This window comes from Ursus americanus, chromosome 17, assembly GCF_024610735.1.
Source record: "Ursus americanus isolate L20-20 chromosome 17, mUrsAme1.1.p, whole genome shotgun sequence".
NCBI lineage: Eukaryota > Metazoa > Chordata > Mammalia > Carnivora > Ursidae > Ursus > Ursus americanus.
This window is the reverse complement of record NC_142143.1, coordinates 24099073-24115890: the sequence shown is the minus strand read 5'-3', so window position 1 is coordinate 24115890 and position 16818 is coordinate 24099073. Positions and strand designations below refer to the sequence as shown.

The window sequence follows — 16818 nt, the reverse complement described above, 5'->3', positions numbered from 1 at the left end:
TCCTAAGGGGTTTGAGAATGAGTGGTAGGGAGACTGAGGGAAGATTCCGATGGGTCGATGGGTCCTATCCTGCAGAAGTGCGGGTTCAAATAAGGTGCCTGGGAGGAAAGGGTCGGATCAACATCGGCATGGTCTGAGGCTGTGGCCTGAGGAAGGTGCGCTGGGGACTGGAAGAAATTTGGGGCCTGAGGAGGGAGTTCTGGGCTGCAGGCCGAGGAAATGGGGAGGCCACAGGGGGCTTAGCGCTGGGAACTAGGACAGCGGGGGAGGGAGGATTTGGGCTAAAATGAAGCCTAAAACCGGACGAGAGCAGGACGTGGATGCGGCGCTAGGATGTGCCTAGGGACTGGGGAGGGTCGTCTGGGGAGTGGGGTGCAGGAGGAGACACTGAAGTATATGTAGCGGGTCACGGAGGGATGCAGAGACAGAAGTGGGATTGGGAGGAGTGGATATAGGGTGAGTGGGGGCTGAGGAAGGGGAGGCTGAGAAATGAGTGAGGGCTTAAAGGGAGGTGCGTAATAACGAGTTGCGGGCTGCGGAGGGTCACGGAGAGATGCGCGGGGCAAAGCCGAACGTGAGGCTGGGGAGGGGCAGCAGCGGGGTGAGGGACGAGAAGCGGGCGGCCGGGGAGAGGCGGGCACTCGGCGCGCGTCCCACCGTACCAGGCTTCGCAGATTGTCCTCCTGAGACTGCACGGTGAGCGCGGCGGTGCCGGTCAGCACCCGGCGGGTAAAGTCGACGCAGCAGCGCAGGTGCAGGTGCTTGGTTCGGCAGACCGAAGCCGGAGAGGCCAAGGAGCACGTATCCACTACCTCCGGCATGGCTCTGGGGAGTCTCTCCGCACGCCGATCCGCACCCGAAAAGCCAGCTGCCAGACTACTCGACTGAGAGGTAGAAGAGAGAGGGAGGGAGGTAAAGAAGAGCAAGAGGGTCTCGTGGCGCCCGCCGGGAAAGGAAGTTTCTTAAAGTCAGAGAAGAGTGGGGTATACCGTGGATGAAACTACAAGTTCCGTGGTGCAGCGCGACAAGGCGTGCGCTTTGCTCCCTGGGAGTGTGTGTGTGTGTGTGGAGGGGTGCTGAGAGGACTGGGAGCATTCCTGAAAGGGGAGGAGGAGGAAGAGGAGGAGAGTGGGGGCAGCTGGGGGACGGGTGAGCCGACGGAAATGATCAGAAGTGCAATGCGGAGAACGACTGAATGCTTCCATTTTAGTTTCGTTCAACTTCGGTGGAAGTTGCAATGGCAGTGAAAGAATGTCAGACCTATTGGTGGCAGCCAATAGTAAGGACGGGGGCGGGGAGGAGGAGGGTGATAAGCAGTAAGAGCCCTGGCGGAAGAATCACTTACGTGCAATTCCTCGTTAGTATAGTGGTGAGTATCCCCGCCTGTCACGCGGGAGACCGGGGTTCGATTCCCCGACGGGGAGGTGCAAAGGAATTTTTTTTTCCTTTTTCTTTTTTTTTTAAATCGTAATGTAACAACCATGATGAAAATACTTCTCCAAACATTTTAAAAGTTAAAACGAAAGAAATATTTGATGTCAAATTAGCTGTAAGCTTTACGTTTTAAGAGTCGTTTCGTTGCTGGCTTGCCATGTTGGCATCCCAACATAGGCTAAATTGTGTCAGTTCAACAAATTTTTCTTTAGAGCATATTATATGTACATTTCCAGGCCCCGGAGAGCAAAAACTGAATAAGCCAATCCTTCCATTTTAGAAACTTAGGAAGGTCATTTCAATATACTGTAATGAGAGAATTCTGTGATAGGAGTATGTGCTGGAGACAAGACTGGAATTCAGAGCTGGGACATACAGCTCAGCTTTGGGGCCCTTCCTTCCAGAAGGTGAGGAAGTGTTGAAGGATGATTTCTTTTGGGATGGGTCCTCGGAGTTGAAACTGGAGAAGCTGGAAGAGAACAGGTCTCAGAGGACTTTAAACAGCTGGATCTTTAATCCTGAATTCATGAATGTGGGGCCCTTTGAAGAATTTTAAACACCTGAGGGACATGGTCAGATTCATGTCATCCAGAGAACACTGGTAGTTATTCAGAGAATGGAGAGGAGTTATCAAAACCAGAGGCAGGTGACTTAGGAAACTATTAAAATAGTCCAGGAAGAAGATGTGGGGGCCTCACATAAGGAATAAGTAAAGATAGAGAGAAAGTGAGAAATGGAAGGAATACTTAAGAGATAACTGGTTTCACAGATTAAGAAGAAGCCTAAGATGCTTCTCAGATTTTTGCCTTCCATGTGTGAGCAATCATTAACCAGAGACAGAGACCATATGAAGAGGACAGTTTTAGGTGGAGATGATGTAAGTTTAATTTTGGACATTTGGAGTTTGAAAGCGTATGGGACTCAAAGTGGAGATGTCTGTGAGTCACTTGGGTGTTTAAGTCCATAGCTCTGGGGAAGTTTATGGTAGATTGGAGAAGGTCAAGTCATGTGGTAGGTAAAGCTATGACAGTGGATAAGCTCAGCCCAAGCAGCGTGTATAAAGAGAAGAGCAGTGAAAACAGGTTGAAAGCTGGGAGAACGTAAGGTTTTAACAAAAAAGGCTAAAGGATGGAGGTACTCCTTTCACAACGTATGCATATATCAAGTCACCACGATGTACACTATAAAGATCTTACAATTTTGTCAATTATATCTCAAAAAAGCTGACATTTTTAAAAAGGGGGGGGGAGTAGAGTAAGAAGAACTCATGAAATAAATTAGGAAGAGTCAACCAACAATGTTAAATACAGCAAAGACCATTTTAAGCAGTAAAGTAAGGAGTAAAAAGCCTCCTTTGGATTCAGCAATGGGGTGGATGTGGGGAGGATGGTGGTTTCATTGAGTTTTGCACTTTAGTGGAAGGTGGATGCCAGAGAGCAGTAGGTTGAGCAACAAAAGAGAAGAGGGAAATAGAACATAGGCTGCTCTGTCAAGACATTTGGCCAATTTGAGAAAGGAAGACAAAAGAGGAAGAGAGAGGCCTATGGCATTGAGGAAGTGTTCTTTATTTTTTTAGGGAAAGAGAAATTTAGCATATTTAGATATAGAGGTGAAAGGGTTTCTAGAGAAAAGAAAATTGAAGATTTAAGAACTGTGGGATATAGTTGATGACTTGAGCATTGGCCACTGCTGCATAGCTTATTCTGTATCAAAATGATCTAACAATTAAATTTGGCTCCGGTAACAGAAAAAGGTGTTGGCCCCAGCAAGGCAAAGGAAAACAAAATAAAAACATGCCAAACCATGAAATCCAATATCTTATACATGCAAAAATCTGAATTTATAGGGCCTAAGAATCCATGACATGGTTGACATTTGCATACATTTTTGAGGCCTAAAAATATTCTAGGTGTTACCAAATCTAAGGTAACAAACATGCTGCAATAGAATTTATTTAGTCAAAGAACACACAATCAAATGATCTTGCTTATGGAGAAAGGATGATTTGTTTATCTTAACAAAAGAATGTCTATATTATCGTCTTCCATTGTTCATTAGCAGGAGCCCACAGAGTTTATGCTAATGTGTTCAAGAAGATAGTCATGGGGGGGGGGGGACGCCTGGGTGGCACAGCGGTTAAGCGTCTGCCTTCGGCTCAGGGTGTGATCCCGGCGTTATGGGATCGAGCCCCACATCAGGCTCCTCCACTATGAGCCTGCTTCTCCCTCTCCCACTCGCCTTGCTTGTGTTCCCTCTCTCGCTGGCTGTCTCTATCTCTGTCAAATAAATAAATAAAATCTAAAAAAAATAAAAAAAGAAGATAGTCACAGGCAACTGCAAATGAATGCCTCAAATTGATTAATAGATTAATCAGGAGACAGATATACAGTAGCAGTTATTTTCTAAGATTCCACTGACATCCAAATATGGAGTGTACAAAATTAGCAATTCACAAACAGTAGAAGTGTTCTTCATATTCAATGGTGGATTGGGAAAGTTTAAAAAATGGAGCTTCCCATTGCTTCTATAAAATAAGGATAATATCAGTGCTTATATACTAAAGGAGACTTTATTAAGTATGAAAAAATGATTTATATAAAGTTTTATAAAAAGAAGTAGTACATATATTTACAGAGCCATTTGAACAGGAAGTATTCCAGCTTGACTGCTCACCTGGAAAAGTTACTAACCCCCCCCCAAAGCCTCAATCCTTTCGGGGGAAAATTGAGATACCTGTGTCTCATAGGGTTGTTGAAAGGATGAGATGAGGTAATGTATGTGACGTGTTTAACATTGTGTTTGGCATCATAATCATCTATTACGTGTTTGCCAGTATTATTTCTATTGGTTTTTATTTTGTCTATTTTGATAATTTTAATATGCATTTTTTCTTGTTTTGTTAGCAAGAGTTTTTAGGAAGACCTGGGAAATGAGAAGTAACCAAGACATGGGAAATAAGCAGATGTGCCAAAATAGACTTCTAAGAAGAGTTTGCAACATTAGCAATGATCATCTGTTTTTGAAATATATTTATGTTTAGAAAATTCAGGAAGTTGCAATAGGTGCCTTAACACATAATTTCCCATTTCCATCGTGTTTAGACCTGCAGGGGTTACCTTCACATGCTGGGTTTCAGTCAAGCTGAAAGCATCTTGTGCAAGATCTCAGCGCTCTCCTGCTTTTCCTTAAGCCTTGATCCCCATCTAGTCCCCATCTTTCCTGGAGAGAGTTCTCCTTTCCCTCCCAGGACTCTGCCACCCCACCCTCCAGTCTGGGCAGGAGTCTAGTTGAATCTCTTGTACAAACAACCGAAGTGTATGTGATGCCCTTCATGTTCTCCTTCCAACGGGTGAGAGACTGGAAGAAATTATTTTAGCTCCTTTTTTTTTCATATTTAGCTCACAAAATGGTTGAAGCAGCCCTAACCCGTTTCTCCATTTTTCTGTTAAATCTGTTTTTGTTCATGTAAGAATTGTGTACTTAATATGCCTATGTCTAGTCTGTTCATGCCGAGAAAAGGTTTGGGCAGCTGAGGAGGCCAGAAATGAAAGGAGCACGTTCTTCCAAGTTAGTCAAATAGCATAAGGGACCCTCTCCACCTGCCCTCACTACCCCCCGCCCCCCGGTCTCCCCCCTCTCTAACCCCTATTCTGGCTGAGCCTCCCATACGGATTTGCTGTTTGTCTCTCTGCCTGTGCCCACAGGAGGGACTAGCCGGAACAGGGTGGATTACCAGGTCTGCTGGTCACGTGACCTTCCCTCTTTCCCACACCAAGTATGGTTCCAGGACTCGCAGCGTTAGCGTCTCCTAAAAGCCTCACCAGAAACGCAGATCTCAGGCCTGGTGTTGGGCCTGCTGGATCAGAATCTGCCTCTTAGTAAGATACTCCCAGTGATCAGTGTGCGTATTAAGCGAAACCACTGCCTTAGGGGCTCAAGGGATACTTTGGGGATTGGAGCAAATTCAGTTCAAGCGTTCATCAGACATGTCAGGACTCCTCTTGGAGCTGTGGCCCTGGATCTCGAATCGGTACTCCTGTTCAGCTCTGTCAACTCCCACACAGCACCTACCCTGCTGCATAAACGCCGGTTTGTTTGTCTTTCTCCCCGACGAGAAGGAGTGTCCTGAATTTCCAGATGGCATACTGTCCCTCTCTGAGCATGTTCATTGGATGGATAAAGAAAGGTATAAATGAATAAATGAGATTTCCCGTGAGGCCCCAGGGATCCTTTTACTCAGTGCTTTGCTCTTCGTTGACTTTGGGGCAAAGAGAAAGCTGCCTTGTGACCTCTTCCTTGTCCTCTCATGTCACCAGGCAATGTGTTTGCTTGCAACGGAAAATACCCTTCACCATCCTCTTGCTAATGGGAAACACTCTACAGACCCCTTTATGGACGCATAGTATCCTCTCATAAAAGTGCACGCATCACAAGTGTGTGGCTCACTGAGCCTTATAAACGGAACACACACCAGTGACTCAGTACCCAGAGAAGATACAGAGCATCGCCACCGGCCACCAGACGGCCCGCAAACTCCCCTCTAGTCTCTGTACACCCTGCCCGCTGGGGGCAGTCACTGCCTGATTCCAACAACATAGTACTTCTGCCTGTTTCGCGAGGGGTATTTCCTTTATTTAAACAGAAATGTACAGTAGGGGCTCTCATGCCTGGATTCTTTAGCTCGTTATGTTTGTGGGGTTCCTTTCTATTGTTGTGGATCGTTCTAGGGTGTGCATTGTCATGGCTGTGTAGTGTTCCATGTGTGGGTAGACCACGAGCTATGTGTCCATTCTAGTGTGGACGGACACTAGGGGAGTTCTCGGTTCTGAGTGATTATGAATGGTGCTGCTGTGAACCTTCCAGAACACGTCTTTTGGTGAACATATTGCAGCCAGGTTTGGATGTGCTGCTTTGAAGTTTGGACAGCGTAACCCAGGCCAGGTCCCATTCCTCCCGGACCACGGCACCAAGCCAAAAACCATTCCTTGCAGCAACCCTGGCTCTGTAATTACGGACACAGACCCTACGAGCTGGAGTAGGGGATCAAGCAGGAAGGGAAGCTGTTTTCAAGTTACAAGGAAAAAAAAATCTTCACAAATGCTGATCTAGATCACCTTTTTTCCCCTCTCAGTCACTACTGTTTCTCTTCTAGTCGCACCTGATTGTAAGGTTCAGCTGTACTGGGCTTTTTTCTCTGACTCAGAGATTCCGGCTTGACTTAAGTTTTTCCTGCTAAGTAGCCAGCGGTGTTTCATCAGAGCGGGTACTTACACCTTTTGTTCTGATGGCTTAAAGCATGAGTGGGGTTGGCAAGTGTCATTACTGTTTTCAAAAGCCATATTTCTGTCTCGGGTAGGCTGGCTTGGAGCTCAATTTCTCTTGTTTGCCAAGACCAGGCGATTACTATTTGCTTATAAAATAGGTTTGCAGCAAAGACCAACCAACCTCAAAGGCCTTCCTTCTGAACTTTCTTCTCATCTACAAGTCTGTGTTTGAGAAACTAGCTAGTATGTTGTCATTTCTTATAATAGGCCTCTTGTACTTGGTATTTGTAGTTGAGCAAGCCCGTGTAAGAGCCTCAAATAGTTGACTTGCTCTTCACCTTCTCCCACAGATGCGTGTCTCAGTGTCTCTCAAGCCGAGCCATGCACTTCCCCTTACCTTGCACCCTGGCTTCCCCCCCCCTTCCAAGCGCTGCCGCCTGGACTCCAATGCAGCCTCTTCTCCAGCCAGACTCTACATCCTTTCCCACAGATGCATCTCACCGCGCTCCCCGGGGTCACAGTGCTGGAAGGCACCCCCTGCTCACTCCTCTCACCTCCGTTTGCTGCCCCCCTCCTCCAGAAATATTTTCCTGATGTATTGTCTTTCCCCTGTTGGTCCTTAGTTTTTCCGAACAGGAACTTTACACACACACACACACACACAGTCAACCCTCGTTATTTGCAGATTTCATATTTGTGAGTTTGTCCACTCACTGAAATGTATTTGTTACCCCCACATCAATACTTGCAGCCCTTTCGTGGTCACTACAAACACACACAGAGCAGCGAAGAGTCTGAGCTGCCTGAGGCTCACATTCTCAGCTGGGGTCGAACAAGGCAAAGCTGAGCCTTCTTGTTTCTGCCTCTTACACTGTAGACGAGTATCCTTTTTGTGGTCTGTTTAATGTCACGTTTTTCACATTCTTGTGCTTCCTGTTGGTCATTTCACTGTTTAAAATGACCTCCAAGCAAATGCTCAAATGCTGTCTCGTGTTCCTAAGCGCAGGAAGGCTGCATGCGATGTGCCCCATGGAGAACATTCCCGTGTCAGATAAGCTTTGTTCAGGTGTGACGCAGAGTGCAGTGGGCCGTGAGTGTGATGGTAGTGAACCAACTGTATTTTAAACAAGGGGTTTTGGACAGAAACAGACATAAAACAGGGTCACATATTGATTGGAATATGCAACCGAAATTTCACAGAACCCTACTGTGTTTCCCCTGGGAGCCGTGGCTCAGGTTTCACTAACTCACTCAGTGTTCACAGTGACTTTCTAGAACGTCATTGCTGCAAGTAAGGAGAATCAACTGCATATACTCCTTGCCTGTCCGGTTGGTTTGCATTTGTTTCCTTCCATCTCTCTCTCTGTTCCCAAAGGGGTTAGAGTGGCAGGCTTTTCTTGGGCATACCCTACTGTTCCTTTAACTCTCTCATAGCACCCTGCTCAGGACAAAGGACTGGTGGGGCCCCAGTAGTGGGAAGGGGAATCTAAGAAGGGAGGGAAGGATGGTAAAAAGGAAGGAGGGAGGGCAGGAAGGAAAGTTGCCCCATGAAACCCGAGGTTATTGCTTCGTCGAAGAGATTGGGTTCCCAGAATTTCACAATTTCTCAATCCTCAAATCCTTCCTTTTTATGTCTAAGAAGAATCATTGAACTAGGATAATATAAAATTAGAAATTAAGTGTTATTTTGTGATAGCTTTGGCTTTTATTTCTGCTTTTTGAGGAGTCGAACAGAGCAAATCTTTCAGATTCTTTGAGCTTTAAAAAATTTTTTTCCTTCTCCTCCCCCTGCCCACCCCTTGTCTTTCTTGGGCTAGGATAACTCTGTAATTCCCCAACTCCAGGCCAAAAGGAAGTGTTACTCATGGTAGGCATTAATACACCTCTGTGGTATCGTCAGACCCCTTTCGTGGGTAGCAAGCAGCCTGGATGTTGGCTTGTCCTTGGGAGGTTCATAACCTTCTTGGGCGAATGAAAACCATCAAATGAAACCACTAGAGATCAGAGTGGAAGACTGAATAATTAAAGTGTATTGAGGTGGACCCGTCCACAAATACTGTAGGAGTTCAATGGAGAAGTCTGTGGGCATCTTTCTGGAAGCAGTGAGGCTTGCATGGAAACAGAAAGAGTCTCTTTTTTTTATTGCCAAACAATATCAATAAAAATTGGGGGGCACAACCTCAATAAATGTGGGTTTTTTTTTTTTGCTTGTTTATAGATTCTCTACTGTGTGCTAATGTAATTAATGAATATCTCATGGCACAAAATACATTGAGAGGCGGGGTCATTGTCAATGATAGTGAATATAAATCCTGAATTTTAAATAACTATCTTCATAATTTTGCTTTGCATGGCAGGGGGCTACCTTCCTGTCAGATTTGATTGGATCATCGTTTCGTTTTGTTTGTTAAATCAATGTGGCCACATTATCTCGGAATAGAAGCATTAGTTCTGCCATTTTCCTTTGCTCACTTGCACTTACATTGTACCTTAGGTGTTGAGGCTGTAATCTGTGAATTGTGACCATAGAACTTTAAATTACCTGCGTGCCCAGAAAAGTCAAGAGCTTGCAGAGGGCTTTGGCCGGAGGCAAAGGAAATGCCAGTCCACTGAGAAAAGTTAAAGGGACAGTAGAAGAACAAAGTATAGTCATTAATGGTTACATCTCACAAGTCATCTCTGTGAAGCAGACCTCTTACATAAATAAAATTTGAGATTTAGTATTTTCTGCCTGTACCCAAATGACTGCCTGCATGCATGCATCCTTCCCCCTTTGGAAGTTTGCCTGATAACTGAAAGGGACAGTAATTCCAAAGACGTTGATGGTCAAGAGCATAGGTAGAGACCAAAGGCAGATTCAGAAAAAAAGCTCACACTTCTTGAACCTCTAGATGTATTTCCAAATGAATCCATCGCATTTTACCTGAGATGTCTATGTGCGCTGGGGCTGTCCATTCCACCCTGGGATTCATTAAGGCTTTCTGTCCCCTAGAAGGGGAAGAAATGGGAGCCCCTGGAAAGTTATCTTTCCGGCTTTAGCTGAGCCTTGAAAGGGACAGATCATCACTCCTGCCATAATTCATTGGTCACACAGACCAATCCTGATACAATAGGAGGGAATACACTAAGACACGAACACCAGGAGGTGGGGGGCATTGGGAGCCTTGTTGGGGGTTGGCTACTACCACGAGGTAGGCATTATTATCACCTCCATTTTGCAAAGGAAGAAACCGAGGTTCCGGTAAATAAGTAATTTGCTCAAGTCACTAGCTTGGAACAAACAGAGCTGGGGTTCAAACCCAGGGAGTGTGACCCCAGAGCATATCCTTTTTGAGCACAGTCTTGTCCCCTGATCTCACCACAAGCCTTTTTCTAACTTCCTTTCTTCACCCCGCTGCACAAAACATTGCAAATAAGATATATTTCCTTTTGCTTTGACCATTTCAAAAGTCATTGTTTCTTAAGGTTGGAGGATTTCCAAAGAAGGAAATACAATGAGGCTATCTGGCCAAAGTCCCTAACATGTACACAGTAATTAATTAATTAAGAAAATGTCACACAGAGACTAGGAATAACAAGACCATTGACCCAATTTCAGAGCCTGACATTTACGAAATAACCACAAGGTAGAGTGGGTCGTATGTACGTCTTGTTCAATTTCTCTCTTCCTGGTTGTTTGGGACAGGTTTTCTCATGAGGCTGGGTGGGCTAAATTGAGCAACGTTATGCTAAAATAAATCTTCAATATTAGACCTTAGGAAACAAAAGCCGGAAAGAGAAACTACATTTCCTATAAAATGTGGAACTGTGGGATAACATCTTGCCAACAGTATGACTGGATAGACGGCAATTTCTGTATGAGAAGGAATGGGAATATATCTGACATATAATGTTGTCTGTATAAATGATCATGAGAAAGGTAAAGTTTTGTCGTTCTTTTGTTGTGATTTTTTATTAACCAGATCTGTAGTTGCACTAAATTGTAGGCCATTATTTTGAATTCGGTATAGCACAGCATTAATCAATAAACACATTTTGCTTTATTTAATCATTTAGTTAGCATTTTCTATGTGTCAGGCCTTATTCTAAGTGCTTTAGACATATTAACACATTTTTAAACTTTTAAACAAAAATTTGAGGTATAATTGACATGCGACATCAGATTAATTTCAGGTGTGCCACATAAAGATTTGTTATTTGTGGACATTGCAAAATGTTCAACACAACGAGTCTAGTTAACATCTGTCACCATACATAGTTACAGATTTTTTTCTTATGGTGAGAACTTTTAAGATGTACTCTTTTAGGAAAATTTAAAATATGCAATACAGTGTTATTAACTATAGTCACCATGTTGTGCATTATATCCCCATGGCTTATTTGTTTTATAACTAGAAGTTTGTACTTTTTGACCCTCTTCATGTATTTTGTCCACCCCCCCCCCAGGACTCCCCCCACCTCTGTCAACCACCAGTCTGTTCTCTGTAACTATAAGCTTGGGTTCTTTTTTTTTTAATTCCATATATATGTGAGATCATGTGGAATGTAGTTATTGTTCTATGCCTGATTTATTTCACTTATTCTAATGCCCTCAAGGTCCATCCTTGTTGTTGCAAATGGCAAGATTTTATTTTTATTTTTTTATGGTTGAATTATACACACACACATACACACACACACACACACACACACACACACACACACACCACATTTTCTTTATCTAGTCTTCCACAGATGGGCATTTCGGTTGTTTCCATATCCTGGCTATTGTAAATTATGCTGTAATATGCACGTGGGGGTGCCTCTGTCTTTTCGAGTTAGTGTTTTCATTTTCTTTGGATAAATACCCCGAAGTGGAATTGCTGGATCATATGGTAGGTTTTCTTTTTTTTTAAGTTCCTGGTTTATTAATCCTCTCATGGAAAATCTGCACAAGCACCACAGACGAAGTCGCTGCAGAATCTTGACTCCTTCTGTCGTCCAGTCTCCAGCTCACTTGCTGCCAGCACCAGCACTGGTTTCGCAGTCCCCCTGACCTTCTTCCTTCTGTTCTTGTGTTCCTTTCCCTGTTTTCTCGAGGTCTTTTTCTGCTCACACAGGCCGTGTCTTGCAAGTCTACGGTTGGGTCCATTTTTCTTTGCCAGTTGTCTTGCCACCACCCAAGTGGGTTCTGAATCCAAATACAGAGATGACATCTGGTGTGGTCTTGTCCATTTTGGCTAGCTTTTCTCGAATTTCTGTCTTAGGTACTGTTGCCCTTCTGGGGTGAAGAACATCAGTGAGCATTTGTTTCCTCTGAAGTTGTTGGTCGGTCATGAACTGCCTGGTCTGGGTCGGTTGCTGTGTCATTCACGATGGTGGTCAAGACTCAAGCAGCCAGGGAGGAAAAGAGAATGCCTACACAGTAGCTCTAATTTCTTGAAGAACCTCCGTTCTGTGTTCCACAGTGGCGGCATCGCATTTGCATTCCCACCAACAGGGCACAAGGGTTCCCTTTTCTCTACTTCGTCACCAACACTTGTTGTTTCTTGTCTTTTTGATAATAGCCATTCTAGCAGGTGTGAGGTGATAGCTCATTGTGGTTTTGAGTTGCATTTGCATTTGATTTTGATTTGCATTTCCCTGATGGTGGGTGATGTCGAACATCTTTTCATGTGTCTGTTGGACAACTCTATGTGTTCTTTGGGAAAATGTGTATTCAGATCCTTCGCTCATTTTTTAAAATCAGATTGTTTTTTGCTACTGAGTTGTATGCATTCTTTATATATTTTAGATATTAACCTCTTATCAGATACATGATTTGAAAATATTTTCTCCTATCTTGTAGGTTGCCTTTTCATTTTGGTGACGGCTTCCTTTGCTGTGCAGAAGCTTTATAGTTTGATGTAGTCCCACTTCTTTATTTTTGCTTTGGTTGCCTTTGCTTTGGGTGTCAAATTAAAAAAAAAAAAGTTATCACCAAGACTGAGGTCAAGGAGCTTACTGCCTATATTTTCTTCTAGGAGTTTATGGCTTCAGGTCTTACATTTAAGTCTTTAATCCATTTTGAGTTAATTTTTGGTATAATATATGGTATAAGATGGTGGTCCAGTTTCATTCTTTTGCATGTGGCTGTTCAGTTTTCCCAATACCATTTATTGAGGAGACCGTCCTTTCCCCATTGTATGCTCTTGGCTCCTTTGTCATAAATTAATTGACCATATATTCTTGGGTTTTTGTCTGGGGTCTTTATTTTGTTCCATTGATCCACATGTCTGTTTTCATGCCAGTGCCATGCTACTCTGATTGCTATAGTTTTATGATATAGTTTGCAATCAGGGAACATGATGCCTCCAGCTTTGTTCCTCTTCCTAAAGATTATTTTGGCTATTTAGGGTCTTTTGTGGTTCCATGCAAATTTTAGAATAGTTTGCTGCATTTCTGTGAAAAATGCCACTGGAGGTTTGATGGGGATTGCATTGAATCTGTAGCTTGACTTGGGTAGTATGGAGATTTTAACAATATTAATTCTGGTACTATGTTAAATAAAAGTGGTGAGAGTGGGCAATCTTGTCTTGCTCCTGATCTTAAAGGAAAAGCTTTCTGCTTTTCACCATTGAGTGTGATGTTAGCTGTGGGCTTGTCATAAATGACGTTTATTATTTTATACACTTCTGTTAATCCTGACAACAACCCTGTGAGGTAGGTACTCTTACTATTCCCATTTTACGGATGGGAAAACTGAAGCACAAGTATTGCCCTGGTTAAGTTCCAGCTCACCTGAATTACAAAGTAACCCGAGGTGGGGCGCCCAGGTGACTCAGTTGGTTAAGCATCTGCCTTCAGCTCAGGTCATGATCCCAGGGTCCTGAGATCGAGCTCCACATCAGGCTTCCTGCTCAGCGGGGAATCTGCTTCTCCTTCTCCCTCTCCCTTTGCCACCCCCGCCCCTCGCTTGTGCTTGCATGCTCTCTCTTTTTATCTCTCTCAAATAAAGAAAATTAAAAACAAAAACAAAAACAAAAACAAAAACCAAAGTAACCTGAGGTTAAGTAACCAGCCCATTGCGTAGCTAGTAAGTTTCAGCACTGGGATTCAAACCAGGCACTAGAGCTGCAGAGCCTGGCCTTGAATCAGGCTCTTTGCCTGGTACAGAAATGTGGATACATAGGTCATTCTCTTTTGTGACCACACAGGCCGTTCTCACCACTGGGATCCCCTCCCTCCCATGCTCACCCCTTTTCCTGCCTGACCAGCCAATTCCTGCCCTTTTCTTCAAGAGTCAGCTCAGGTTTAAGCTCCGCCGTGAAGGCTTCCGTGACCTGTGTCCAGATTTAGGCACCTGTTTCTCCGTGTTCTTCCTATGTTTTATTCATTCTATTGAGACATTTGCTACTTTTTACATCTACTCAGCTTCGAGTCTGCCTTCTCTGTCACCAGTTCTGTGACGCACCTCTCCTACCCGATTTCAGGGGCGGTCTGTGTGATCTGAGACCAGCCAGATCAGAGCCTCCCTTAATGGCACAGTTCAGAGGCAACCGGGGAGGCAGGTTGGTCTCATCAGAGTGAATCCTGGGACATGACAGGAGCTAGTGGAGAGAAACACACATTCCATTTTAAGTCTGGGGCTGCTGGCAGCCTTCTCTTTTCACAGTCAGTATACCCGAGCATGAAGCCACACTGAAGAGAGGGGGAAAGGAATGACTGTGACAGTTGGCAGGTGACATGGTTTGAGCCTCTGGGTCCCACCCCACCTAAATTCAAGATACACTTTTGGACTTAATTGGCTAATGAATTCCCTATGTCAGCTTAAGCCAGTTGGAGTTTTCTATCATTGGCAACCAAAGGAAGAGGAACCAGTAGATACATTCTACTGTGTATCTATAGCTATTCCACTATACCAATGTGCGCCGGACCGTAATTTGTTGGGGGTAATAGATGCTCAGTAAGTATCTGTTGAATGCATTTAGCTGAAGAGTGTTTTGGAGGGATCTGAGACTAGAGCAGGGACACCTTTATGGAGGCTAATGACTTAGTCAGTACAAAATGTAATCAAGGGACTCAGGTTGAAGAGTGGGATTGAAGGAAAGGGACAGACACCAAAGAATGAACTGGGCAACGATACAGAGTGAGGTGGGACAATAGAGTGCCACCCCATTCTGTGTGGTCATGTGTCTGGTGTTTTAGCAAACGTTTCCTTAGCAGCCAGCTGAATGAAACGTAATAGTCCTAGGTGGTTATTGCCTGTCTGAATCACCCATCTCTGCCAGTTGGTCATAGTAGAAAAAATAATGTTAGACAATCAGAGGCTCACGTATGAGCCAAAAAGCATGATTATCATACAAAAAAAGAGCTTTCATGAAACAACACACTCAGGTCTTCCTAGGGATAGGCCTGGGAGTTCAGAGGCCCAGACAAGTCAGCGTCCAGGCAGCGTCTGGGCAATGTAATGGAGCATCAGCTAAGAGCAAAGGCCCCAAGTAAAATCGAAATGGGAGGTGAAGCTGTCCTCGACTTCTCTAACCACCAGCCAAGACGGCACCCAGAAGAGACCCTGGGAAGTTCTGTGCAACAGCACCGTATAACTGGCTCCAGGACCCAGCGGAAGGGAGGAACAAGACCCCTCTTTGCTTCCCATCACCTAACCTAAGAAAAGGAGCCCAGTCTTACTGAGACTCAACACCGTCCCTCTCGGCCTGCCCCAGGACAGCTCAAGGAAAAGAGAGGCGCCATCTGTTTTGCTCTGGGCTAATTGTACTTTTGCTCTTCTGCTCTGTCACCGACCTGCGGACTGCCAGCTGCAGGGTGGACTCTGGGTGACTATGCCTGAACCAGCCATGGGGAAGCCTCCATTCTCTAGGATAAAGGAGCTCCAACAGTCCAGATGGAACATTCTATGAATGAAATGTTCTGTATGTAGTCTTTTACGGTAGCATCAGCCACAGTGACTATTGAGCGCACCTGAGATGAATTGTGGCTAGTGTAATTGAGGAATTACATTTTTAAAGAAGATTTATATATTTATTTGGGAGGGGAGGGGCAGAGGGAGAGGGAAAGAATCTCAAGTAGACTCCACAATGAGCATGGAACCTGACACAGGGTTTGATCTCATGATCCTGAGATCATGACCTGAGCCGAAATCAAGAGTTGGCCACCCAACGAAAGAGCCACCCAAGCACCCAAGGAATTAAAATTTTAATTTAATTTAATTAGTTAAAATGAAAATTTAAGCAAGGACTAGTGGCTCCTGTATTGGATAGCATGGCCCTATAGTTTCTTTCTCTCTCCTCTCTCCTGCTTTGCCTCTTCTACTTATATCTCCACCCATCCCTCTCCCTCTTGCAGAAATAGCTCCCGTGGAATGTGGGGTTTCTATTTTTTAAAACCCTTCCGGTCTGGGCCTGTGCCCTGACCCAGTGTATGCACAGTGAGTCAGTCGAATATGGTCTCTTTTAGCAAGAGAGGATTCTTGATCACGAGTCAAACATAGAATCCATAAAAAATAAGGCATTGTGCTGCCATTTCAAATTATTAGTATTTTACACAACTTCCCTAAACTGGTTATTTACCTTTTATTAGGAAGAAACTGTAAGGGCAGGAAACATGTCTGTAAAGAGTTCCGGAGCCAGACTTCCTGGTTCAAGATCTCACTTTCTTGCGTATTAGCTGTAGGCTCTTGGGCAACTTACCGAATTTCTTGCTCTCTCAGGTTCCTCCTCTGTAAAATAGCAATAATCATATTGCTGTATTATTGTGGCGGGTTGTGGTGAAGCTTAAATCATTTTTTGTGTAAAGCACATAGGACAAGCTCGGCACAAAGTAGGTGTTAGTCAACGTTTACTAATGTTATTCCCTTTGCTTAGCGCCCCTCCTTGCACAGAGCAGGTGTTTATTTAATAGAGGTTTGCTCAGTGAATGAATGACTGGATTAAATATATTGCCACCAGGTGGCAGTAGTGCCTCACTTACGGGACTAACCACACCGCCAGACTATCAGACTCGGTGAAACTCCCTCCTGAAGTCCCAGAGGCAGTATGAAGAACTGAACCCCTTCTCCCTCCTTCCCCTCCTTTTCCTCTAATCTCTGCCCTTTTTTGTGATGAACCTTTCCTATTTTTCCCACTGTCTTAGTCAGCTAAGG

At 44.4% G+C, this 16818-nt stretch overlaps 1 protein-coding gene, 1 non-coding gene and 1 pseudogene across 3 annotated transcripts in view; 1 reads left to right on the top strand and 2 right to left on the bottom strand.

The window, feature by feature from the left end:
* LTA4H (leukotriene A4 hydrolase) overlaps positions 1 to 923 on the bottom strand; it is a 29195-nt gene extending 28272 nt beyond the window's left edge. The window contains exon 1 of one of the 2 annotated variants that reach the window (XM_087868842.1): positions 663 to 923. In XM_087868842.1, coding sequence (XP_087724968.1) covers positions 663 to 821 — 159 coding nt within the window. In that variant the 5' untranslated portion in view covers positions 822 to 923. The remainder of the gene's footprint in view (positions 1 to 662) is intronic. The other variant, XM_045779571.2, reaches the window with a different exon arrangement.
* A 429-nt stretch (positions 924 to 1352) lies between these two features.
* Positions 1353 to 1424, top strand: TRNAD-GUC (transfer RNA aspartic acid (anticodon GUC)). Its single transcript has one exon. It is a non-coding gene; the product is annotated as a tRNA-Asp (tRNA).
* Positions 1425 to 11614: 10190 nt separating this feature from the next.
* LOC148108647 (small ribosomal subunit protein eS24 pseudogene) lies at positions 11615 to 12082 on the bottom strand (annotated as a pseudogene).
* Positions 12083 to 16818: the final 4736 nt, after the last annotated feature.